This window comes from Anabas testudineus, chromosome 21 (genome assembly GCF_900324465.2).
Source record: "Anabas testudineus chromosome 21, fAnaTes1.2, whole genome shotgun sequence".
Taxonomy (NCBI): domain Eukaryota; kingdom Metazoa; phylum Chordata; class Actinopteri; order Anabantiformes; family Anabantidae; genus Anabas; species Anabas testudineus.
The window spans coordinates 3096745-3124524 of NC_046629.1; the positions used below are offsets into that span (position 1 = coordinate 3096745).

General features: G+C 40.6%; 1 protein-coding gene across 1 annotated transcript in view; it reads left to right on the top strand.

The window, feature by feature from the left end:
- kcnh3 (potassium voltage-gated channel, subfamily H (eag-related), member 3) overlaps nt 1-27780 on the top strand; it is a 95078-nt gene that overhangs the window by 36213 nt on the left and 31085 nt on the right. The window contains exon 2 of the mRNA XM_026375710.1: nt 25651-25884. Coding sequence (XP_026231495.1) covers nt 25651-25884 — 234 coding nt within the window. The remainder of the gene's footprint in view (nt 1-25650; nt 25885-27780) is intronic.

Here is a 27780-nt window from a genome sequence, read left to right on the forward strand (position 1 = left end):
CAGGCCTTTCAGACCTCTCTTTTACCTGTCTTTTTCTTTTCATCAGCCAAAGAGGAGGATATTTTCCTAATTAATGTACATGTTCCATTATCACTGGTGTACATTTTAGTTCTTCTTATTTTATAACCTTGATTCTGAGGCTCAGGTTATGTGTTATTGTTATTTCTATGTGTCTGTGTTAGAATGGTACACAATAAGACCTGGTTTATTGTTTACCATTTGTAAAGATCAGTCCACACAGATCGTCTTCCTGTGTAGTTTATATCTAGGAGGAAGCATTCAGGTGCATTACAAAGTGTGGTTAACCCACGTTTTGAAAGTGCTCAAAGCCCAGTGGATGATCCGTGTTGTTATGTGGGTAAAACGCGGGAAAATAGGCTTTAAATAAAGTGCAAAAATATGCTTCAGGCTGCAGTGACGCACGCAAAGCATGAGTGACACACAAGCCGATATGTGGGCTGTGTAGACGGCTGGATTCAAATTAAAATAGGAGTGAAAAGGTTCTGAAAACACAGCTGAAATGCCTTCTGTGTGCACAGGGACTCTTCTGGTAACAAAAGATAGGAAAGAGTGGTTAGCACTCCTATCTCCACAACATCATGAACCAGTCAGCCAACTTTTCCATGAGGAGTTTGGACTGTTGGAGGAAATTGGAAGCAAAGACATGCAGTTAAGTGGCTATAAAGTTCCCATAGGTGTGAATGTGTGAATAGTTGTTTCTCTGTATCAACCATGCAGGGCATGCCATGCCTCTGTGCAGCTCGGAGACATGAGCTCACCCTTAACAGCGTAAGTGATATATTGTAGATAAGGATGGAGAACTGTCTGTTTTGCTCTGTCAATATACTAAAGTTGGATAATACATAGTTAAACTGTAAAACTTTTATTTTGTGGATATAATGACAGTCCATAAATGAAACTGTGTTGATTAAGAGTCTAAAAATGTTACCTAAACTCAAAAGAAGCCAGCACAGACCTGTCCAGTGACAGTTTAGGTTTTTTTCATGTGTGAATAAGCGAATGAAAAAGACTGGAGGGGAAAAAACTTTCAGGTGCAATAATAGTAATTAAAACTGGCCTTTTCATGAAATTAGAAATCTCATTTATAATTTAATCATTGTGGAAATGGGCACAACATGCACAGTCTGCTCTAAATGAATCCAGACACACCTTTAAACATTCATTTCCACATTCAGTGATTCTACCAAAGCTGCTCCCAACACTAATCAGACCTGTCAATGTGCGGAACAGCAAATAAGTGCAGTTTTAATGACTGTGTCAGGTCAGGGTCTCCAACCGCACCCGAGCTGCTGTCATTATGCACGATCATTATGCACGGTGTGGCTATTTATAATGGTCATAGCACTAGGTAATCAGATGCACCTCTAAACCATCATCACCACTGATTTCTCAGTCAACATTAATATTGTCATCTAGGTGGTCAATGAGTCATTTTTATGGGAGAATAACTTAAGGAAATAATGGTACACGTGTAAATAAAATGATAATTACTAACAAAATTACACTTTTAAATCAGCCCTTAAGTGAAATATGACAAATTGCTGTGTAGACAGCAACAATAATACAGAATCAGGGAAAGAAGGGTTGTTGTACTCTAAGATTACATCTCTCACCTCAAACAGTGTCGTCTCCCACTTCACCCACTGCGTCTCCCACAGCTGTGTCCAGGTCTGAATTTTGTTTGAGGTGACACATCCTCACAGCTCAGTCTTCTTGTTCGACACCAGTTTGTGTGTGGGAGATGACATAAGCAGTTTTTTCTGTGCATACATCAGGCTGATTATATAGTTTAGGCTGGGTTCTGGTCTGTTCACCTTTAATAGCTGAATAAATGGGTTCTATCCAGCTCGTAAGGTCCAGCTGCCTGAAAGATTCACCTGGGTCCAAGTTCATATCTTTGTGGGACTCTAATGTAAAGACAAAGACAAAGGAGTTGGTGGAGAACATACGGGTAAAGAAGAACCCTGTGATTGAAGACTGACGGGCTGAATTAGAACTACAGAGACCATGTTCCAAAAGCTGACTCAGGTCATTCGGTGTCATTCAGTGGGGGCCAGTGGAGGCACAAGCTGAGAGCAGCTGGCACCAACAGGATTATAAAAAACCCACAGGAAGGCTGGCACTGTCCTGGAGTGGACCTGGACTCTCTGATGGAGGTGTCAAAGAGAAGGATGCTGCTTAAGCTGCTCGGCATCATGGAAAATCCTGGACCTCTACCTCCTCTCATGTCACTCAGAAAAGAAGGGAACCTCCACCAGCTCTACACACACACACCTGTCTACTTCCTACTTACTGCAAATGTCAAATTAAATAATCCATTTTGTGTTTCCAGAGTTGCTGGAGACCATGAAAACGTATGGAGAGAGTATGAGAAGTAAACAGTTACCAGACCTCTGCTTGAGGCTAATGGCACATTAGCTGTCACTAGCATAACTCACTTGAATCTGTGAATGTGCTGCTGTGATTTCATTACGGGTGGTTAATGTCGGCCTCAGGTTTTAGCACAGAAGCAGGATTTGTGGACCAACAGTAGTAATATCAGTCGTTCTGCTCGTCCTGTCTTTGAGTTCTCTTTGAAACACTGGATGTCATCTGATAACAGATCATCGTCAACTCATTCTCTAATTATTTTCTTCCACTACTCATCTCACGGCATCGTTTGATTGTCTACTTCACTTCAGATTTTATCATTATGCCATCATTGTCACTGCATTAACAGGCTGTGTGTGTCTGCAGTACTACAGTGTTATTTTATCCATCACATCCTCCCTGGACCACGATCATCCACAGACTCCGAGGCAAAGGTCAGAGCTTTTTTTTCTTTCCCCGTCGCCATAGTGTGACCTTTCTTTGAACATTCACCCACACAGTTAAATGTTTTAAGGTGCTTCATCGTGACACCTCACTCCAGTCAGTGTGAGGATTGTATGTGTGCTCACCTCAAGATTTCAGAAAGACATTTATCACGGAGGTGGATCAGTGTTTGACCCTATGGACTGTGGAAAAGTCAGACAGTCGCTCTGTGATGTTTCTATTTTTAAATGAAACCGTTGGGAGAAATCGTCTTACTTGTTTTACTTTATCAGCAGGACACACGTAAGAAGAGCAAACTGTGCTTTATCTTATTAGTCAAATGCTTTGCAGGTTTCATCCGGCTGTTATTTTTACATGCGAGACTGAACCGTAAGGCACATGTCAGAAGGAGAATAATAATAATTAGAAAAGAAAAAACCTCCTTAAGGCTCCAATGTTCAAATCTTTAGTGTTATAATTTAGTGTTTTTGTCATGTAGTCATGTTGAAGTCAGCCTGAGATACAACAAAACATGAAAGTTTTTCTTCACGTCAGTAATCTGTTGTTTTAGGATTTAGTTTCACATTCTTTGTTCTTCAGCCTGTGTTCTCCCCCAGATTTGTTGGGTTGAGGTTGTGCAGTATGTTTATATATAAATAGTTAATTTACTTATATCATCTGTTTCCAAAAGGCAAGTGCACAGAGGAAAACTAGAAAATGACAAATGACCTGGTGGACAGAGGAGCATAAATCTTGTGGATGAGCTATGAAGAAAAAGAGAAACTCTTTTAACTGTACAACAAGTCAAGAATCTTCTCCAGGACGTAGGCGTACATGTTTTCTTATCAACCACCAAGATGAGCACAACCTCAGAGGATTCACTAAAGCTCCAGTAAGCATCAAAAGCAGACAGGTCAGGTTGCAGAGCACAGAAACATGTAAAAAGAAAACTGGTAGATATCTGGACTGAACAGAAATCAGCCTGTGTCAAAAGAGGAAAATGTGGAGGAGAAAAAGATGCTCTCATGACCGAACACTTTATCTGTGATATCTGGTCGTGGCTCTGTTATGACTTGGTTCAGTGGATCTCACACTCTATTGATGATTTCACCGCTCACAGAAGCAACAAGGTCGACGCAGGTTGATACACAGATTCAGCCAAATCCCTCGGACAGCGACTCATCGTTCAGCAGCAGGTCTCTAATAGCGTCTGACCGCGTTTAGTTCACGTTCGTTTAGTTACTGCACGGCTGATTTCACAGCACGTTTTTATTGCGGCAGCGTTGCCATTTCCTTTTTGTGCCGAGCCATGTTTGTGCTGAGTATCGTCTGTCCTGCCAGATCGAGGCTAGACACACTTGGGCCAGGCTTTGCTGTTGCTTATGGGTTTGTGTAATGGTGTGTGAATGTGTTCTCGACGCCAACTAAAAGGTAACAGTGGGAGTATTTAACACATTCCTCGTATCTCCTCTCCCAGATAGATTCATGAGCAGGTGCCAATGAGCAGTTCTCCCTGTTGGCTGACCCTCTGTTTATCTTTCTACTGCTGGATGGATGGAGATGGAGGCTCATGTGCTGTGCAGCAATTTATTAACAGTGTCAAGAAAAAGTATGTGAAACCTTTGGAATGATGTGATTTATTTTGTAGATAGAAGCCATAGTAGGAGAAGAGGGTGCAACAAGCTGGTGTTGTTAAAAGAGCACCAGTGAAATGACATTTTTCCATGGTTTAGCATGTGTTTGTTCCAAAAATGAGTTACAGTCTCCTTATGACTTCACACACGTCTGTTTTCATCTGCTGCTGAGTCACAATATTCATTTACGTCATAATGAACTCCACCTCAGTCAAACATGAAAACAAGATATCGTTTCTAATCTGTGATTCCACTTTCAGTCATAGTAATGGGTTATTGACCACAGTAAAATAATAAATCATGAAACTTCACATTGTGCTGGATGTGAGCATCTTTCCATGAACACTGATGCTGCATGCTCATGATACTTGGGACATCAGGTTCAGATGCTCTTTTAGTGCTGCTGCACAATTTCATTTCCATGTCTCTCTCAGAAGCTCCTTTTTTATTCCCTCTGTCTGTTTTATTGCCTCCTATAAGTTCCTCTCCCACGAGCGATTTGCCTAATTGTGTTTTTCATCAGAGAATTACAGCAGGAAAACACCACGCCATGCCACGCTCAATGAATCTGTCACAGCTTCGTGTCCCCAAACTAGCCCACAGTGCTGTGCTGCTTATTGCTTCGGCTGTTGTGTTTTGCTGCAGGGGACTGACTGATAAGGTTGAGGCGTGCTGTATAATATGATGTATCTGATGGTCCTATCAGTAAGCACTGCTAGATGCACGAGCAGTGAACAGCATTAATATTTTAGTAGGGAATTGCCACAATTTCTTTGATGTCTTTCATTCTGAAGTGCGTCTCATGCTTCGCTAAAGATGTTGTTACATTGCTCCCTGTCTCGCTTTCTGTCTTTCTTTCCTTTCACTTTCACATCCTGTTGGTCTTGCAGAGATGTTATTGGAGTTTTGTTTTGCTCCTTACAGGTGTTTGAGGAGTTTTTTTATCTCAGTAAGTGAAGGACAGTTGGTCTGTAGGGATCAGAAGGTGCCACCATGCAGTGTTTCTAAAAAGGTTGGAACCACAGAAAACTGAAAAATCAAGCTGAAGAAAATCTATTTAATCTATTATTTATGCAGGGCTGATGATGTGGGAAGAGAATAAGACTGGTTGACTCCTTTGGTATGAGATCTAAGACTGATGAGAGGCTGTTTGAGTAGAAATCGCAAATATTCATTCACATTAAATGAACACCGCTACATCCTCTTACAGTAGATGCACAATCCTTTCTTATTCTTGCATCATAAAACCCTTCAGACACTACGTTTCTCTCTTCTGTCATAGCCTCACAGAGTGCTTTCATTGCATTAGAAATCTGACTTCCACTATAAGAGCATATAATGATTCAAAGTAAGTAGTTGTTTAGCTGAGAGTTTAATTGAAATGGAAGAAAGATGGAGATGGAAACAGCCTCACTGTGAAGATATTTGAACAAATGTTGAGCTAGTGAATCATTTGGCTTAAACACTTTCCAGCTGTCTGTGTGACAGTGTCACATTTAACTAATCAGAGACAACACTGACAGTTTAAACTGCCTTCCTGTTCAATCATGCTACTTTGATTTACTCCCTCACATCCTGTCATTCCTTCTGACAAACATTCATTCTCACAATTGTACATTTTCTCTCAGTCTATAACTAATTTTTACATATACTGAACTTTCACTGCTAGAAATTATTCCTCTCTTGCATGTACTACTACTATAATGTGTTAGGGTTTCATTTATTTCTGAAGACCATAAATCTGTCTCAGAAGACTTTAACGTGCGCAACAGATGACATCCTTAATTGCTAAAGTATTTTCGAGGCTGCATTACATTTAATTGTATACATGTGAATGTACATCACTGCTATTGAGCAACATCTTAACAAACGTCTTCTAATTTGGCACAAATGTCCACTTGGACTCAAGAATGAACTGATTACATTTTTCTTAAAGGTCACTTTGACCTCAAATCTGGATGGATGTCATTATTTCTGACACAAACATCCACCTGAACTCATACATAAACCTTCTGGACTTCAAGTCTGTACAGATGAGTATTAAGACAGATTGGAGGAGGTCTACAACCATGATGCAGTAATTCTACTTCAGCTTTATTGGCCGTCAGTCAAACAAACTGTCACTGTACATATGTCAGTTGCAGTATGCTAACTATGTATGCACCAAATGTGAGTCTGTGCTCAAGCCAGTGCTGTTCTGTGAGTCTGTGTCACGGGCATCTTTGATAGAACCTCCTCACACTAATAAAGGTTATTTGAGATGTCTCTTTGCTCTATAGGTATAATCCACAGGCTTCAGTTTCCCCTCAGGTTCTTTGTGGTGGATTTCTGAAAGTGTGACAGTGCCTTAAAGAGAAGACGTGAAGATGTGTTATCATATATAAGTAATTAGGATTTATGACCCAGGTGATAATGTGTGTGTGATAATAATATAACAACTATATAAAGGGAGATGTGGGTTCACATGTATGACAAAGTTTGAGTTATGGCTGAAACATCTCTTAAAATAAATGTAGCTCTAAACTCGTTTAATTAAGAACATTTAGATCCACTGTTGGGATTATTTCAGACGGGAGTTTGACCTTCGCCACCACTCAGCCTCTGCAGACAGGTCACTATGGTTACGGCAACATGCAGACCACGAGGGGAGTTGTTAATGATCAACTTCCTTTTACAGCTCGACTACTTCCTAATGAGCCATTAATGCTGTGATTGGGTCAGGGTCAAGGTATGCACAGGCGATGCTAGATGTTTGCGCTGCCACTGACTCATGTTCTCATTTTTGTCATGCTCCTGCTCGAATGGACTCTCACACACACACTCCAACACACTCTCACACACTGTTCACTCACAGATACACGCAGTAAACCCACAGTCGCTAATAGCCAGTGTCTCAGGCCTCTAAAGGAAAGAGCTTGGGTATTAAGTCTATTTCAAGATTCATGATTAAATAGGTCGGCTAGACTTCCTGTGTGTGTGCGCTAAAGACAAAGTGTGTGTTCATCTGCATTATCTTTTAAGGCAAACTTCCCAAACTAAAATCTGGTATTTGCCACGTTTCAGTTCCAGATGGAACTCATCCACAGAGTAATATTCCAACTCCAGTGCAGGTTGTTGTCTCCTTCTAACTGTTGTATGGCTCATTATACTGTAGGAAAATACTTGACTCATCAGGTGTTAGATGTCATGAATGACATGTTGGCAGCTTTTTAATAAACTTGCATTAACAAACATGCTTTTGTGAAAGACAGTACTTATGTTTGCTGATGAAAAGTCTCTGGACATTTTGTACATAATCTTAAAAAATACAGGTTTCCAGCTACAATGACCATTTACAATATTCCAAATGTCTCTTTATTTCTAATCAATTTGATGTTATAAATTCTACTTTGCTCCTTTTTATGCGACTCCAAACTTTTGGCTGGTGATGTAAAGATGCAGCCTATTTCCAGACTGAATCACCTATTTCCACCTCGCTCAAACACAGAAATAAGAGAGGTCAAAGAAAATACTGTTTTTTTATTAAATAAAAAACATCCAATCCTTAGAGGAAATATATGTGGATGTTTTCTATTACAGTGAGCTTCCAACTTCAAGTGTTTCTTATGCATTCATTAAAGTAATACAAAAGTTTGGTTTAGTTTTTATTTTATATGCAGCAACTTTTCCGAACTCGCTCAGTCTTTAGAAAGGCTGAGTGAGAGAGCTCTCCAGGCTTTTTTCATTTCATAGCAATCATTCGCTACCCTGTTGTTTAACCATCTGGATCCAGTCCTTCAGTATCTGGCACTAAATGGGCCCATTTAAAGCCAAAAGGTTAAAACAAGAGAATGAGGTTTTAAAGTTACAGCTTGATATTTCTCCACGTCACTGACAAGACTAGTCCTGCACCACGTTTAAAATGTGTGGTCTTATCCCACCCTTCTGAAATGTGTGCATCTGTGCGACTGAACTGCAGCTGCAAATACACTGCAAAGATCTTTTACTGATTTGTTCTCCACTACATCCCAGAGAGTCTCACTGGTGTCAAGGTCTGGACTGACGGTCAGTCCATGTGTAAAAATGATGTCTGGTTCTCCCTGAACCTCTCTTTCACAGTTTGAACCAGTGACTCCTGGTTTTGTCATCTTGGGAAGGAAAAAAAAAATACATTGATGGAAAAACCTGGTCATTCAGTACGTTCAGGTAGAACCTCATTGTCTTGCAGCTAAAATGTATTAATCACTGCAGTAATTATCCAGTCGAAGACTCGAACTGATTTGCTTAGTGAAATCCAGGCAGTGACTATTTTTCAGCCAGGCAGTGAACTGTACTCAACATCGTGGTGAAGTCGCTGTTTGCAGCTTGGTGGTAGGTCAGAGTGCCTATTCTAGTGACCACCAGAGAGGTGGTCACATGATTTTTATGAACAGCACGACGACACGCGTTCTGACAGTGAGGCAGCGTTACTGACTGCTGTTTATTTCCTTGTTGTACATGAACACTGTCCTGTGCGGCAACAAAACTACTGGTCTCCAGCACCGATTTCACTTGCAGACACAGATCGTGTACAGTGGTGCACATGTGGTGGTGACCTGGAGAGCACTTGTAAACACGAGGTGCTGAAATAAAACTAAAATGCATATAAAACACCAAATGGTAGGGAAATGGCCTTTGTTACCATGCTCACCTCAGTGCACCTCAACATTCATACATGTATATGTGGGATGCAGGATTCCTAATGATGCTCAGCTAAACTGCATCATAGTGAGGGTTAGGATCTGTATCAGGAGCCGAGCCCCATTAGTCTAGTTGTGGCTGCATAGGGGGAAAAGAATAAAGACAGAAAAGACGTAAAGGCTGAATGCACGCAGTTTTATTGAGCTCATCAGCTCTGGAAAGGAAGGAGGGAGACACAAAGCAGATGGACAAAGTGCTACAATATGTGATTACCAATGTGTCCCTCCAAGCATGGCTGTAAGTCCGTAGTCCACAGACCTCAGACAGAACTACAAGACCTGAGCCAAATCACCTCTAATCCCTGTACCGCTTCCTCTACTCATGACCGGCTTGAGGTTTTTGCCTCCTTATCTCTGTTTACTGATTCTATAATTGAAAAAAGTCACAGTCAAATATCGTCATTATTGCTTCCTTATCATTTAAATGGCCGAGACAATTGCAGCTGTAATGAACTCTAAGAGAAAAGGCACAACATGACAATTTAACAGTCAGCCAGTGCAATTAAATCTTCCACATTAGACTCCTCCTCTGCTGCTTGTGAGTGTGTGGCAATTACCTTCCGCCTTATTCGTGCAATAGCTTCATGCTCTACATCAAATTAAGGGTGTACATCATTAGTGGCACCTCTGTTTATCACTATATAGTAGGACCATTAAAACGAATGAGCCAAAATTAATTTTTATGTATATTTTGTTGTTATCCTTAACATTTCAGTCCTTGTTAACGTGCACTTACATCGGTGGTGGTTTATAGTGCAAACAAACGTGGAGCTGATTTATTGATGGAAAATGAATTGATTAATCATTCAAGGCATTCGACTGCCAAATATTTGCTGGTTCTGGCTTCTCAAATGTGCAGATCTGCTGATTTTATCTGTTTACACAACTTCTCTCTTGGTTCAACAAAGTAAAAGATGTGAATTTGTTTCTGGAAACTGGTGCCAAGCAACAATTATTAAAATATTTATTAAATGGGGAAAAAAATGAATAGAATAATTAATAATTAATAGATATAGCTGCTTTAAGAATTCCAACTTCCAATACTTTTTCTGTACCAGTTGTTAAATATCTGCATTTCAAATCTATAAACAAATTGTTTTGACTTTGATGGATTCATGGGGCTTCAGCAAATCATATTTATTTTCATCTACAGAGACAATGACTGAGCACTAAGCTAAACTTACCCACATTGAATGGAAGAATGGCAGAATTGAATGTGGGAAAAGAGTCGGTGCAATCATCATGTCTGGGGGTTGATGATCTATAAAAAGACAATCTCTATTATGTTGTCTGAATACCCAGACTGTCATTGATTTACATTATCTCTTAAAGGAGACATGCTTAATCATAGGTCACAGCTCATGCACTTAAACATTTGTCTGCTGGATTAAATGATGTACTTTCTTAAAAGAGTTGGGATTTAAATCATCCTGTTGGTTTGAGAAGAACTAGTTTTGTCTGGTTGTTCTGGTTGTGTTGATGCACTAAACAACACGGTTGTGGTTAAAGGAAAAAGATGGTGGGACATCGTGACATTGTTTAATGATCAAGGTTAAAGTCCTGCCGCCAACCACAGGCCCAGATCTCTGCCCAGCCAAGCCTTTGCTGCTCTATATCAGGCAGACTCTGGTCCGGATCCAGACCCAAAGAGGTGTTTATCCGGACTGGATCTGGATTTTATTTAAACAGTCATCTCTGTGCTGGTGTGTGGGTCGTTGCAGTAACACACCACTTCATACATCAGTGTGGGGACATGGCTTTGACCATTTACAACTTCAAAGGGCCCATTGGATGTTTAGACTTGGTTTTAGGGTCATGGTTAGATCTTAAATGTGAGGCTAAGTGTTTAGTTACGGTGGTTAAGATTAAGGTAAGATCCCAGGGGAACCCTTATCTCAGTGTCTTCACAGCTGTGTGTGTGTGTGTGTGTGTGTGTGTGTGTGTGTGTGTGTGGACATGTGAGGGAGTCAGAAACACTGTGTTCTTCTCATCAAAGTCCCACCCTCTCAACTGTCTCCACGGAAATGCGACACAATTGGTACCTGTCGCCTGGCAACATTGCACGGTATCTTTGGGACACAGAGCTGTTGGCAGAGCGCGCACACACACACACACACACACACACACACACACACACACACACACACACACACACACATTTCTTTGCTCCTCCTTTTAAACCACAGACCTCTCCAACCTTCAGTCTGCTATTTAAGTACAAACACACCTCGAGCTTGACATAGCTCGTGTTTGTTTTCAGTCCATCTATAGAAGCACTGAGAGGAAAAACAAGGAGTTTCAAGTAAAACAGCAAAACTGAAAATCTAAAGTGCAACAACAATGTTGTGAAAGGAATGTGATGTTTTCTAATGACCTTAGAGGACATGTTGTGAATTTGTGTTCCACTGACGCTAAATATTAACACTGGCTGAACATCGTCAAGCTTTACGTTAGAAGGTTGGATCTTTTATAGACACATGTACTAACCTGTGACCAAAACCTCCTCTAACTTTAACCAAAGTGCTTTTCTTGCTTCAACCAACTACTCTGTGGAGTCGGACTCTGGTCTGTGGTGCGATGTCTTGATGGAGGTCGTTTACGTAACTGGAACATTACATTTGAGTTGAAACACACAAGAATAAGAAAGGAGAGGAACTCCTTTAGTTAACATGAGCCTCACTTGACCAGCTGTAACACATTTTATACAGTAAAACAGATGTTAGAAAGTCAGAAAGGATGTTATGACTAGATTTGTCTTCATTACAGATCCGTGTACCACGAGTGCAGCACTACAGTTTATCACAGCGTAACGTGTCCCGTAACAAGATATGTGCTTTGTGGAGCTTGAACATGACAATAAAGCTAAAAATAAATAAAAGCAAAACAAATGTTTACTTCAGTCATTTTATTCTTACAGTGTTAAAATAAAGATTCACCTTTGAATGCTGTGTATGACATGTTTTAGATTTTATAGCAAAGATACAGAGAAGTTTTAAAACTATAAACTTTATGTCCGTAAATACGTGCGTAAGGTGTTTTCTCTTTCTGTTTGTCAGTTAGAGGAGAAAGTTGCTGGCTGAATCTCTGGACCCGCTGGGTAAATCCGGATCAGAATAATGAAGAGGCAGCACTTTGGCCTCCTTCATTACAAATGCTGAGATGCCCTAAAGCAAGGCCCTTAACCCCACAACTGCAGCTACGAGTCTCCTTCAGAACCACGTCTTTAAACCGTGTGCTGGAGGAATGTGTATGTGGATTCAATTCTTTATTTTCTTGTAGTTTAGAGAAAGTTACACGATAGAGGTGAAGACTACGACAAATGACATCATGTAAACTCGACTTTTTCTTTCCCGCTGAGCTGAAGTGACTCCTCCAATTAAGCCCTGAAGGTTGGACTCTAGGTGAACGGATAATTATTCTTGAAACCGCTGTGTTCCTGAAAGAGCAAATGTCACTGCTAAATAACTCATGTCCGCAGCCGAGCAGGTCTTGACTGAGCATAAAGTCTAAAGGTTGACGTCATGCTCGGTGCGTTTTACATACAGCTACCTGCAAACTGAACCCACGGTGCTTGTGTAGTGTAGGTTACAGGCAGCCTGATTAGCTGTGAGTTGATATCTGCCTCTGGACAGTGTCTCTGTAATGCCAGCGCACATTCACACACCGTACTGTACTACAGGGAGACGGCTATGACAGCAGCATATTTAGGTTTCTATTTTTGCCCTTGTCTCACACTCTGTGGAGGAGGAGGGTGACGGGCTTTAGCCTCAGAGTCTGATTGCACCATGTCGTCATGTGTGGTTCTTTGTATGGATGGTATTTATATGTGGTTCTGTATCCAGGAGGAGGAAAAAGGCCAAGACCCACAGAAATCTTTGGTGGTAAAGCTTTATTATACAGGACGTTCTCAACATAATCTCCTAATAATCAGCTCGTAATTAGCTGTAAGTTAGTATTTCTCAAGGAGTTCAGGAATACTAGTTAGAGAGGAAATGGGAGTGTGTGTGTGTGTGTGTGTGTGTGTGTGTGTGTGTGTGTGTGTGTGTGTGTGTGTGTGTGTGTGTGTGTGTGTGTGTGTGTGCAATGTAGAGGTGAAAATCAATGGATGATTTTAAAACATCAGGTGTTGACTGAGGTGCTTTACTGTGATATTAAAATGCATGAATGTTTTCAAATAGTGCAATTACTGTAAAAACAATGATGAATTATAGAATTTCATGTCTATCTTTGGTTTATTTTACTTTAACCTACTACATATTTTCAAGTTTTCTTTTATTTTTAACTTACTTTTAACGTAGTGATTTAAGAACAGTAGCAAACACTGTCCTTGAATCTTACAGCTAAACGCAGCTAATGTTTGGGACTTATGAGGAAATATTCCAGTAATTTAGCTGGGAAGTACAGGACCTCCAAGATAACAACAAAAGCTCTGTAACATAATATAAGATGCCCTCAGAAATGATCAAAGAATAAAGGATGCACCTCCTACATATACCCACCTGCAGGAGCTTAAGAGCATCTTAAGAAGAAGAAGCACCAGAAAAAGGAAAATACACTTTTCATTTGAAGTATCCTTTTTTCTTTAGTAGGACCTCGTTGTCCATACTTTATATAACCATAACCAACCTTTATTAATAACCACTGATTATTGATGTGACACAGCATCTAAAGTTAAAGGAGTGATGCTTTAGACCTATCTTTACCAGAGAAAAGCAGCGTTTGTCTGTTCTGTTGTATAAATGTGATTAATCCTGGTTAATTATAATGATCATTTAAGGATAAATGAGTTATTTATTTAAAATTCTATAACAAACCCCATTAGGACTGTTGAATGTAAAAAGAATAATCAAAATATCAATAAGATTGATTTTATTTACAGTCTGCTCAGGAAGGAGTTCTGTTGAGATCACACTGTAGCACATTGAGTCAGTATTAATCAGTCGAGGTCAAACAGTCTGTGTATCTGACACTGCATCTGTCCCATCACCACCAGCCTCAAATCTCCCCCAGTATACAATCACACACACCAACAGATGCAGCGAGGCGATACGGACCCCTGTCACATCGCTGGGTGAATCACCAGCCGAGCACATGATGGATTGACTTGTGGTTACTTTTATCCACGTCTTCTGTTTTTACCATCTGACTCTTTAAAAACTCTTTAATAAAAGGACTTTGAAACAGCCTAAAGTTCCTAATAAAAGCTGGTCTTCAAATAAAAGTTGCAGGTTCCCAGCAGCCATCTGAACAATAATAGCTCAAATTTCAAATGCACATTTCCATAACAGCTTACAGACCTGCTGTTTATTCATTGAGGGAGTCGGATAAAGGGAAACCAGTGGAACAACCGTAGCCAGAGGAATGTTAAACATCTCCATCATTCGCTGCAGCTCCATCTTTTGATGCTAAATCAATAGGTGTCTGTGTGTCTACATGCACACACAGGTCTAGTATTTTCTAATTTAGTTTCATAGCACTTGTTTTTATAGCTTTGTGTCGTATATTCCACTTTCATATTCCGTTTTTATTTTTGACACATCGACCCTATAAGTGATAAAAACTGAAACCCAGCCTGTTAAAGACGTTTCTCCCAGTTCATCTACGACTCCAGCTGCTTATATTGGTATTAAACTGTCAGAAAGTGCAACTGTACATTAAACATTGCTATTATAAACACGTTATAGGTCGATTGTAACAGCTCCGTACTGTACGTCTTACAGTTTGACAACATCTAGAACATGTACCCAGCCCCCAACTCTTCACAGTATATCCCTAAAGTTTGCCAGGAGTTGGTTGGGGTTATATTGGTGGCAAATGAGTGTTAAAGTTGCAGGACCTGTTGATTTGAACACAACCCTGGCAAAGAAAGCATAAATTCTGTCCGCTGTGCTAACCACAAATAAAACCCTGCAGCGTTGCATCTTGAAGTGTTATTGAGGTTTTAAATTCTAGTGCGGCTAAGAGAGACGTCATACAGTAAATGTGCTTCACAAATCAAAGAGCAACTCGGCTTAAATTATTTATCATCTATTATGTGCAGCACGCTGTGAATGATATTTCTCTTTTCTGACACCAGATCTCTGACTTAATGACACTTGTATGACTATTTAAACATAAGGCTGGTGATACACTGCAGTTGTCTTACAAATGAAAAAGCAGCAGTACATTGGTCCAGTAAAGCCTGATGTGTATTATTTAGAGATCCTAACTGTCGAGTGAGAAAGAAAGAAACTGGTCACTGTTTGTGACACGTGTTTGTTTATCTTCAGTAGGAATGAACAGGATTCTAACTGAGTGTAGAAGATTATGTGCAACTATACTGCAGATGTGATTATGTCTAATTATATTATGATTGTGTTGCGATGCAGCAGATCTGTGATTGCAGTTTAGTTGTAAGGAAACATAATTTTAGGAGACGGCTTTGAAATTCGAGGCGGTGCAGAGAGATTGACTAACAAATACTTGTTTTTGTGCTTTCACACTGTTTGATGCCATGAAAAATTGGACTAATGCATTTTTTTAAACATAATTGAAATTCACGACTTGTATTGTGAAAGTCAGATGCACAGTCCAGAGGTCTTGCAGCACCTGTAATCTCTCGACTCATGGTTCAGTTCTATAACTTCCAGTTCTTTCTAGATGAAGCAGATTCTTCTTTGTTGTTCTTACGAACTGAAGAGTCACAGAGTCACGAGCAGTAGTATCACGAAGTCTGACACCAGGAGAGTTGAAGACAAAAGAGAGACAACAATGAAAAACGTCTCCTGCAGAAACGTCAAGTACCCTCGATGCCAAATCCAGGTTGTTCTGTCCCACACTTCTGTTCCCTTTTATCTGAAAACGTGACAGAGTGGCTGAAGGTTTATTGTGTCACTGCAGAGGAGAAACGAACCAGAGAGGTCCAGTGCAGTGATTCGTGTCTCTCTGGAATAGAGTGGCCTTTGTTTTGTTTTTTTCCGCGCTGCATCGCCCTCCACAGTCATTTTTTTACTTTAGTGTTTCTTTCCAGTAGTTTTCATTTCGTACTGATGCCACACGAGGATTGATATTCTCTCTGTTGCTCTTCGAGTCTGTTGATTCAGGTGCCATGTTTGCTAGCTGAAGTGCGAGCACCCTCTCATTAATCCCCCTCTGTTTAAGCTGTGAATACTGGAGACTGTTTACAGACACTCATCAGTGCGTCTTCTTCATTTGCTTCCACGGTAAACCAAGGTGCCCAGGAGTTGTACGATGTTCCACTTCCTAAAGGGCATCAGAGAAAATGTGCACACACAAACAACCCCCGCCATTTCCACCTTCCAGAGCTGCTGAACTGGGTCTCTTCAAAGGCACTTTGAAGGCTCCCTGATTACCAGACAGCCTGTAACTAGCATCCAGCCACAGTCCATCCAGCATGCTGTTAAACTAATTCACTGCAGATTCACAGATATGTTTTTCTATGCAGGTCTGGATGTGAATGTTTCTACATGTGTTTCTTATGTTTGATGCATGTAAATATCAGTGTGAAGGATTATAATGCATGAGCGGACACACTTGTTGGACTGTACATTAACACAGGTCTAATCTGCACTGGGACGTTGTCAGCACGGAGCCTTTCAGACCTTAACGTTATGTTCCATTCACATACTGATCCTGATGAGTATGAATGAGACGGATAAAAGCAAAAAGGGAAAGCGAGAAGAAATACGAGGAATGACAAAGGTGACAGGAGAACAAAAGCAGATGCTGAAAGCGTTAAAGTTTAAAAAAACAAGAAAGGGGAGGAAATGTGTCTGTGCTTACAGAACACGAGCAGGATGAAACTGCCTCATGTTAGTAATGGATAGCTCGTACAGCAGCGCCGCTGGCAAGGTCTGCATCAGACCGTGGTTTTAATGTGCAGTAGCAGTCAGCATGAGCAGTACAGGTGCATTTAAAGTGAACTTAGATCAGCAGTCGGCCTGTTTGTGCCTGATTCATGTGGAGCACAAAATATTTGAATCAAACAACCAGATACATTATCGATCCCCAAAAAGACACGTGCACTTTTTGTCTTCCTGACAGATCAGTGTCAGAAATGAACACATTCTTTAAGGGATTCTTCATCTTGCTGTAAGGGAGGATGTGTTTAACTGAAGCTGGTGAGAGGGTTTATATGAAGTATGAACGGGGATGTTTGGGTGTCTGCAGCGATCTCAGCAGCCGTGCAGTTGGTGGAGGTACCTTTTTAGATTCTTAGAGAAGTAAAGAGAAAGGTTTGTAAGGTTTGAATTCACAAGTCTCTCAGAAAAGGCACATGAGGACAGAAGGAGAAGATTGAACCATGCATTTATCTGCTCTAAACTGCAGCTACCATTTTCATCTCTAGTAACTCAAGGTCAAAGAGCTTTTCAATTACTGTCTGAACTTCATGGGACAAGCGTTTCTTTTTTTATTGAGTTTCCAACCATCCCTTAGTCTCCTATTGTTTTTAAAATGACTGGGTAGTAAATCTGCCACTCTGTCCCTGTAAATTTCAGATGTACTGCAGGTAGAACAATAGGAAGCTCCCGTACGTAACAGGTCTTAAACACCGTCTTTATTTCACGCTGCTTCGTGTCTCTTGTGGTGTTAGTTGGGGTTATTAGTTTTCTCTGCTCTTGTCTGGTTGTTTCTTTTCTTGTGCTGCCGCAGCAGGACGTCTATCTCCCACTGTGTTTCCTGCACACAACACTAATTTTGCTATTCCACACACAGATACTCACAACTTTTGACTTTTTATATTTTTAAAAACACAGTGGGTGTGTTTTTTTTTTCCATAGTAATCAAAGAGAAGAATTTATGAGTGAAGCTCTGTGTTTTCACATAAACACCGAGTCAAACGAGTCTCTGAAGTGAAAAGTTTGTTACCTCCCTGAGGTCATTGTCCCACCTCTACATTCTTTCATCTTTCAGTTACTTCTAGCTAATTGTTTTATTTGCTGGTCCATAAAGATCCTCCAAGGTGTCCTCAGAAGAGCCGAGGACCTGCACTTTAAACTAAAACCACTCTTGACACACGCTGTCATATTAACCGATCGCACGCTGACTGTTTGTGCGACACAGTTCATTTTCTCACAACACATTAGAAGACACTGAGTGTTTTAACATCGTGTGCCCAGAGTACACAGAGTAATGACATAAAACAGCTTGAAATGAATTATAGAGAAGTGGATCAACTTGAACTGATCCCTACTTAAAAAAAAATTTGCCTTTTCAGAGTCACATCAGGTCTTCCAGATGTTGTGTGATCCAATCTCAGGTTGGAATGGAAGAGATATTGAGTCACAATTTAAACAGCAGCTCAACAATCAACACAAGCAACAGAAGCTGCTCAAATCTCTCTTTGTCATTCACATGCACAGTCCAATCATCTCAGCCCACTGGATTAGATTATTCATCGAGGCTGCACAGCTGCCGCAGCTTCAAACATGTTTGCTGGATAAATCTTTGGCCCATCAATGTATCACATATTAAATATTCTCCAAAATGACTGAAAGTGTTGCGAGAGTGCTTCCAGATTCCACGCAGTAGATTTTATAGCAAGGTGAAGCTTTTTACTTGAAGATACAGGTGGAGAGCTGGTCCCAGATCTGCTGCAGCTCTTATGGCACAGGCCCTAATAAAGCGGCCAGTCAGTGTATATGGAGTAAATATTCTCTGCAGTAGCTTTTAGCACCGTGTGATGGGCCAGGAGAAGTCTACCACTCGTTCTCTGCTGAATTTATGTTGCAGTTTACTGTAGTGCTGAGCTGGATTTTATTACAGTTCATGGACTTAAAGTGAGACTAGACCTGAGGCAAAAACACATCGGGAGTGATGGTCAAATCCTAAGAAGCCAAAATCTGCTGAAGCTTAGGAAGTGCTGTATTTGGAGAAAACTCAGCATGCATCTAATAAGTCCTGAATTTGAGAGAGTAGAAAACATTTAGCAGTAATACAGCAGAATGTGTAGCAGCATAAAAACAGCAGCTTGAGGATGTTTTCTTGTTGTTTGCTGAGCTCTGCGGGTGCACCACATTTAGAAAGCAGAGGAATAAAAGAATGAGAGAGGCAGATGAAAAGAGCTGAGAAGTATTTTCCCAATAATTTCCTCTGACAGTTCACACCGTCTAGGAACTATCTAAGCAACAAGCAGAGACAGCTCCCGTGTGATGTTATCTCAGAGAAAGATTAAGCTGTCACAACTTGAGACGGTCTACTTGACTTGTGAGGGATGTTCGTCATCAACTGTAAATGTGCAGCAACAGTTGTTTGCACAAACTATTCAAAAAAATATGACTTGGTCCTGTTTTTGTTGTTTCTTACACAGTAAGTGTTCTTATTTTGTCCATTAAAGACTAAAATAGATGCTGCACTGAGAGGAAGGTGAAGGAAAGGAAAGAGCAGTAAGAGCACTTATTGACAATATGAGGAGTACAGTAATGGCCACATGTTGCCAAGGAGGAGAGGAAAGCTGCAAAACATACAGGTAATAACAGTTATGACTCGAACAGAAGCTGCCTACTCAGACTGAATTGTCATAGCTAATGGGCCAGACATAATTCGGGCTATATATACTGTCCACTGAACCCGCTTCCAGGAACTGGATTTCTGTGAAATGCTGAAGTTTTATGTGGATGAAAGACGGAGAGCGAGTGAAAGGAGCCGACTGTGCAGAGGTGAGATGAGACGACTGTATCTGTCATTCGTTTATAGCGGTGTGAGGAAGATACGGCCCAGCTGAGAGCAGAAGCTCATTTGTAGTCTGCTTGTAATGTGGCTGATACAGCAGCAGGGTGAACAGGTTGTGGCCCGGGCCACTACTTTCTTCATTATCCTGCACATACAGCTCATCTCACCAGAGTCACTGATGCCTGGTAGCAGGTTACCTCTGATGTTCACAGCAGCTTTTAATTCTCTGCCACGGAGCTTGTGATGTGACCAGTCAAGATGTCATGACTGTACGAAGACCTGGCTGTTGTCTAGCTCCGTCTTATGGTGCTATATTCAGAACCACCCATTGATATTGGTCAGTTCTGCACTCTACAGTTTATGTCCAATGCAAAGTAAAGTAAAGTAAAGTAAACATCCTATTGGTGTTTTCTATTAAAGAGGGACTCTTTGTTTACAGGTCTTGTCTCTCATGATGCCACAGAGTTAAAGAAGTGCTGAAGAATCTGTGAAGTGCCCTTTAAACAGTAAACATTTCCAGTGAGACTGCAGCCTGACAGATTGTTTTGTTAAGTACAAGGACTTAGACATGAGCGCGGCATGTCTGTTTCTTCTTCACTCTCTGTTTACTCAGGGAAACTCTCCACAACCTCTGTGTCTTATAATGGTTACCAATTATCCAACCATCCTTTATCTCAACTGCTTTACCTCTTGAGGGTCAGCTGTGACTGGGGGAAAGGCGGGCTACACCCTGGACAGGTTGGCAGTCCATCACAGGATTCATAAACAGATACAGTTATAGGCCTACAGGTTTCTTACACAGCCAGGGGAGGTAGTACTGCTACTCTGGCACTACAGCCTCTCTACCACATTATAGCCTTTCTTAGTCACATAGCTATTAACCTTAGACTGTTGTTTACATTACCTGAATGGCCAAATGTGGAAAATGGACATAAATGCAATATGGATTTCTTAACAAAATGTCTCAACCTAAACCGGGCTGTTGTAACATCTTACCAGATACAGAGCTTCAACATGTGGCTGCCGTGCATCAGTGTTGCTGTGTTTCTGAACCATGGATGTAATGTAAACATGCATGCATCTGCATGTAAACATCTGTACTCCCAGGTTTGAGGCCGTTCCTGCAGCTTTGTTTCCCCCAACAAAGTAAAAATACTGCAGTTACCAAGTGCACATATCACAGGAAGTGAGGATTTTAATAATCTTGCTGTAATCCAGGATTTGTGTGTGTGTGTGTGTGTGTGTGTGTGTGTGTGTGTGTGTGTGTGTGTGTGTGTGTGTGTGTGTGAGTAAGAACGTGTTAAACACAGCCTTGGGCTGCATTTGTGTTCGGGGAGTCATGTGGACAGAGGTGTATCTTCTAGTCCAAACTGCCTGAGGTCTGTTGGTGCAGACACTTGTACTCAAGTCCAGAGTGCTGAGCTTGTCGAGCGGCTCCAAAGTGTAATAGTGTTGAATTCTGAGCTGAAATCAAAACACTTCGTGGTGTAGGTTTGGTTATTTTCAAGGTGTGTGTGACTGCTGAGTGGTGGGCGATAGAGATGGCATCCTGTGTGGATCTGTTGGCGGAGATTGCAAACTGGTGGGGGGTCCAGACTGGCTGGGACATCGTCTTTGATGTGCAAGAGAACCAGTTTCTCAAAGGGCGGCTGTGGTGGTGAGAGAGTGCATGCAGCCGGGAAGAGCTGCATCGTTAGAGACTTGTTGTAGGGGGAACTTCTAATCCTGTCACACACACACAGGACACATAGTTTATACAGATAAAAGCGTGTGAGCATGAACAGACTGATGTCACATAATGTAGAGGAACCACCGTCCTCTCATCTTTTAAAGATAAAATTTAAATAGTATAGCTACAGTGGTGTTTTTTCATTTTAAAGAAGACATCACATTTTCATCATGGCTGTACAGTGCGAGAAATATGAGTTTATCTTTTATCGTTTTAAGTTTCAAAGTGAATCCATTATTAACATCATTATCACCTGTAAGCTCAGGTGTTTTCAGATCTTCCAGCACTGACATGTTGATTATAACTCTGTGAATACATATTAGGGCTCAAGTTGTCAGTGGGGAAGAAAGAATCAAACTGTGTTTTCACAGTTTCAGGTTGTATCCTCCAGCACGGAGTAGATAGATCGAAACACGTGGTTTAGAGTAAAATACATCATTATTTTCCTATTATCACATTATTTTTTAGCAGTGTCTGAAACACTCTGTCATGACTACAAGAATTTTAGGATAACAGGAAGGAATTTGCATTTCTAAGAAATCGGGGAACTGACTTTATTTGCATTTATTGCCAAAGACGTACTGTACGTGTGTAGACTAATGAAACGTGCAAACATTGATTTGACTCCTTTTATTTACATGTCTTGTGCAAATTTTCAATTAAACATGTAACCAAATGTGCCACATGTGACTTGACTGTAGTGGTCAGTGGTGTCTGCTGCGGCGACCAGTCTGTAAGTCTCACACTTTTCATACCCAAACCACATCCATGCGATCCAGACGAAGCCTCTTTCAGGTGCAACCCTTTGGTCTTGGCTCGTCAAAGTCCTTCTCCTGTTTTTGGAAATGCTCTGTTCAGTGTCACATTTACTCTGCTCCATATGTAGATTCTGTGCCGTGTGGAAGAACACAATGAACTGTTCAAATGGCAAAACATAGTGCTGTGTAGTTATACTGCAAACGGAACGAAGGAGCAGAACAATGTTGTAATATCTAATTTATCGTAAAGCTTTTATACACATACAAACCTTTGTATTTTTGTATAATTACCAGATTCCCACCAACATAATACATCACACTTGACCATAGATTTTACATATAATAGTGCCGTGCAGCACACAACACATCTTTTCCTTTGAATATACTGGGTGTACATGATGCTAATGTGCTCCAGACAAAGTAACCCCACCCACCGAGTGCCCTCGGTGCCTTTACCTCCAACTTTTCTTTCTAAAGTAAGTTCAGATTTGTCTGACATGTGCAGGAAGGTGGTACAAGTGAGTCACTCACCACTTTTGATCTCATGGACTCCGGTAGTTGCTAAGGAGACAAAAGCACATTACAGGAAATGTTCTCAGCTTTTTTTTGTGTTTCAGATGCTGGAATGTCCTCTCAGACCTCACTTGACTGTGTCCACTCACGTTGGTGCGACACGCTGAATTAAAAGTCAATCTGACTGTAGACCGCGAGATAAAGATAAATCAAATGGTGGAATGTGCCTCGAAGTGCATTTACTCCAGCACTGAGGTTTCATTTAAATAACTAATCTACGTCCAAAATGTCACATTTCACCATAAAATCACTGAATAGAAAATTCTTTATTGTCACTGATTAATTATCTGTTATCTGTGTAACAGTCCAAGCTTTACTGACATGACTATGTGCATAGAGATTATCAGACACAGGACATCGTTACCAGTGTCCAGCAGTCCTGTTGCTCCTGCTCTGGCTGTATTTCATGGTTTTTCTGCAAACTCATCCTTTATTTTAATGTCAGCATCTGTATTTCCAGTTTTGTCCAAACCAACGCTGCTAAAGTTCTGACTCGCTTAATCAAAAGTCCAAAACCTTGAAGTGAAAATCTCACAAACCAGCAGCCAAACCAAGGCTGCAGTAGAAACGCTGGTGGAGGCTTTTCCGTGTGAATAATGGATTAAGTGTTTGTTGCTGTGGAAGAAATATTTTCAGTATCTGTGTTTAGGTCTATTTACCATTTAAAAAAAGACTTTGCTGTGAAATACAAATAAATATGGAATGCTGATTTGAAAAAGCTCAAGCAAAAATCTTTCAATTGTCTTTTATAGAAGGTTTATTAATTGTCTTATTAATGTTAATACGGCTTAAGAAATGCTTTATAGGTCGGTAATAAGAACAATGTTGGGTTGCCAGGTAGTGGATAATCCTCCTTTGACCCCTTCTACATTATTACTGACTAACCCTAATCAAAACAAACTATTTATCAGTTCATAGTAATTTTTATTTCCATTCATGTAAAAAGAAATGTTGTCCATTCAAAATGTCTTTGCCATTGCAGTTTAGTTACACAGCAGCTTGATTCTGGGGAGACAGGGTTGTCACAATCAGAGCTGCTTGAGACTCTGATCAGGCAGAAAGCTTTTCAGCAGCCTGGAGAGGATCTGTGTAATTGTTTTTAATGAGTGAAGCATTTCGCCCGCTGCTTTTTGTTGCTGAGTGCCTTGCATTTGTTTGTTTTTGTTGTTGTTTCTTCTTATGGCAGAAGCATCCTGAACTCCGGCAGTAGAAAAAAAACGTCTCAGAGCAGAAAAGTCCAGTGACATTAGCAAATTGTTTTATATGCCAATCAGGTGAACTGTGAGGTCTAACCATTGGCAGCAGATTATCAAACTGTTCCTGACTCATCCTAAAATATGAAGTTCCTGGTGGCACTCTGTGAGATCTCTCATCATACGCGTCAAGTGTTTGAGAACAGCCAGATGTTTGGATGAATGTTTCTGCTTAGAATAAAACCTAAATTGGAGGGCGGTACATGAGGTGAAGTGTTGCTTTTTGTCTTTGTTGTTGTTGTGTCAGTGCTGCTCACACTGCTCGTCTCATGAAGCCCGTGCCCTCTGAGCCTTGTGTCTCATGCCTGGTAGCATTTCCAGGCACTGTGCACTAGATGACATCAGGGTTGATTCCCACAGGATGAAAAGAGACAGGAAGCATGACAGCCAGCAGGGATTCTAGGAAAGGTGGTCTTTACTCCTGTTGGCATCATCTGCTCCTCAGAAGAGAAGCTCTTCATGTGTCAGACAGGAGAATAACTCCTAATCAGGCAGATTGTTCTTACTGCTGCAAGTCTGACAACTAATACAACACACACTTTGAGCCTGTGCCACCTTCTTCATGTTCCTTTCTCACTGAAGTTCCTTGTCTCAACACTTCATTTCAAGCTGTTTCTGAGATGAGCTAACAGCAACACATGCAATGAAACAGCACAACACACACAGCTCACACATCATTATTAGAGCGTAAAATATTAAATACAGGCATCTCAAGGGCTCCGAGTATTGATGGATCAACGAGAACGCCTGAGCACAAAGTAATAAATAGTCCATTTTAGAGAGTTCACCCATCTACGTGCCCGAGGCCATTAATTAAATATGCACCGTCAGATTTTCCACTTACTTTACACACACACACACACACACACACACACCTATGATCTGCCAGTTACCGATGAACAACCTGCGTAGATGTGTTTGTAAGCGAGTAAACAGAGGATCTTACCGGGCATGTTTCTGCCTGTGCACAAGATTGTTACTTGAGGGAGGGCAGATGCGCTATTGGCTGCATCAATTAATGAAGCCTCATAAGGTTTTGTGATGACTCCTGACAGTGTTTACTTCAGCCGATCGATTTTCCTCACCCTGGAAATCAGCAGCAGTCTTGTCTCCTCTCTCACAATGATTCTGCTTTTATGTGCATCACTGTGAATATTTTGACAGAAATGAACTCGGTGGTTTCTTTGAGAAAAGTAGAATGCCCTCAAACATGCTGTGAGTTTTACTTCGAGTGTTTAAAGATTGATATTGGATAGTTTTAGGATCCAGTTTCCAGACACTGGGGGAAAAAACCAAAACAATCTTTGAAGTTTTTAGTTTTACTCTTGACAAGATTATAAAAATACATTTAGACCAAAGTAAAACGGAATAAAAATGAATTAAAATCCAACATGTAATTCAGGTTAAATGAGTTTAATCAACTGAAATCATTCATTATTCCTGTTTTCCTTTCACAGTTGTATTGATGCATTCTTTCCTGTCTTGCTTTTCTCTTTTTAGACAGTAACTTCGTTCTGGGAAACGCCCAGGTGCAGTCGCTCTACCCCATCGTCTACTGCTCCGACGGTTTTTGTGAACTCACAGGTTACGCCCGAGCCGAGCTCATGCAGAAGAGCTGCGCGTGTCACTTCCTGTACGGCCCGGAAACAAGCGACCGGCTGACGGCCCAAATACAAGGAGCCCTGGATGAGAGGAGGGAGTTCAAGACCGAGTTGGTCTTCTACAAGAAGGAAGGTGAGACTGCAGAGAAATACGTTTAAAGTTTCACAACACATTAAGGTACATTCAAAATATATTAAAGCTACAAAACAAAACATCAGTCAGGCAGAAATAATTGGCCTTCTGTTGGTCAAGAAAGGTGAACCTCGCTCAACTAGAACTCGCACACATACAGTCCAACCAAACCACAGCTGTCACCAGCAGAGGCATAAAAACCTTTTAGGATTATTTCTGCAGTTCTCACAGAAGCCTTTAATCACAAATGAAACAACATTATAAAAAGGTTTTGTTAAAAAAACCATATTTAAAAAGTTAAACAGCAGCTGTAAGCAAGTGTATCATTACGATACAGTAGATTCAGTGTTCAGTAGTCACGTGTAGAAGTACTGTACGTGCTCTAATATAAAGTACAGATACTCTAATAAGTAATCACTGTATTTTGTATTATTTTAAAATGGGGAACAAATTTACTGTAGAATGTAATAGAATAAAATGTGTTACTGTCCACCAGAGTGGGAAATTGTGTTCAGTTCACCGAAACATAAAACCAGAGACCAGTGGGACTTATTGACCAGCCCTAAAGCTTCTCTAATCAAGTTTAGACTTGATAAGGCCTCGTGGTATCCTTTTTTAATTTCAGACTGAATGTGTTGAAGGTCACAGTCTGAACAACAACAACTGTCTCAGTGCTCAGTCTCGTCTGTGTTCTTTTGCCTGGATGCTTAGATATCAGACATAGTCGGCATAGTGTCTCTGAACAACAACAACCCTGACTATGGGACATTCAGGGTGACCTTGTGTTGGTTAAAACATCCAGCTGGCTACGTCTTAAATGGAAAGGAACTCTCTAAAAGTTATGTTATCTGCACAGGATTTGCATGTCATGATGTTTAGTTACAGACAGAGTTCAAATAAAGAGTCTGTGCTTTGCTGCTGTTTAATTTGTTTTTCTATTCTATGTTTTTCTGCCCTCATCAGTTCAGGTCGACCAGCTCTGTGTCCAACATTTCAAACAGTGGCTGTTTTCCATATGTACTCTCTCTCTGTGGAGTGAGCCATCAAATATATGAAATACTTCAATTAGTCGTGCATATCTTAAAGGATACCACGACCTTTTATGTGCAATGTCAAACGATCTTTTATCTCACGAGAGCCGCCTCACATTTACCACAACACAGTCCACTTGAATGCTTCAGCAGTCTGTGAGCAGAGCAGGTATTTAAAGAAAAGAGAGAGATTTATAGTGAACTGAAGGAAAAGATGTGAGAAAATCCTCCTGCCATTCATCTGTTTGGTAAATTATTAATTAACCAAAGCTGTGTGATAAAAGGGAGAGAGATGAGTGAGGAGGTAAAGAGGAGAAGGCTTCGTCCACAAATTAAAAATAAGAGGAGTGAGAGTCACGTATAGGTGGAGGAGAGACTCAGACGTGGACACAGCTGCTCTGCTGAGATATAAGCCTGTAATAAAGAGCAACAGTGGGTTATAAAGCAAACACAAATCACAAATTAGAAGTGTTTCATGCTTTTATCTGCTCTCCATGAGCTCACATTAGCAATTTAGTAGTTCTCCAGGGGAGCAAGAAAAAGAATAAACACATTTATATCCAGTTACCTCACTCGGATCAAGCCTGGGGCACAATTTTAAAATTAAATTTTATCCACGGAGAAAAAACTCTTAATGTATTCATAGATACAGAATTTACAATACATTTGGCAGTAACTCATGTACAAATGCTAACAAACTAAAGATGTTGTTGAAAGAAACAAAGAAAAACTAAAACTAGTGGAAAAATAACTATGATATAAATATGTTCAGATAATTAGAATAAATACTTAGTTATCAAACGTTTTCATTTGTAATTATTTAAAAGAAAGAGCACTTTAGCATATTTCAATAAAAAGGTATGGA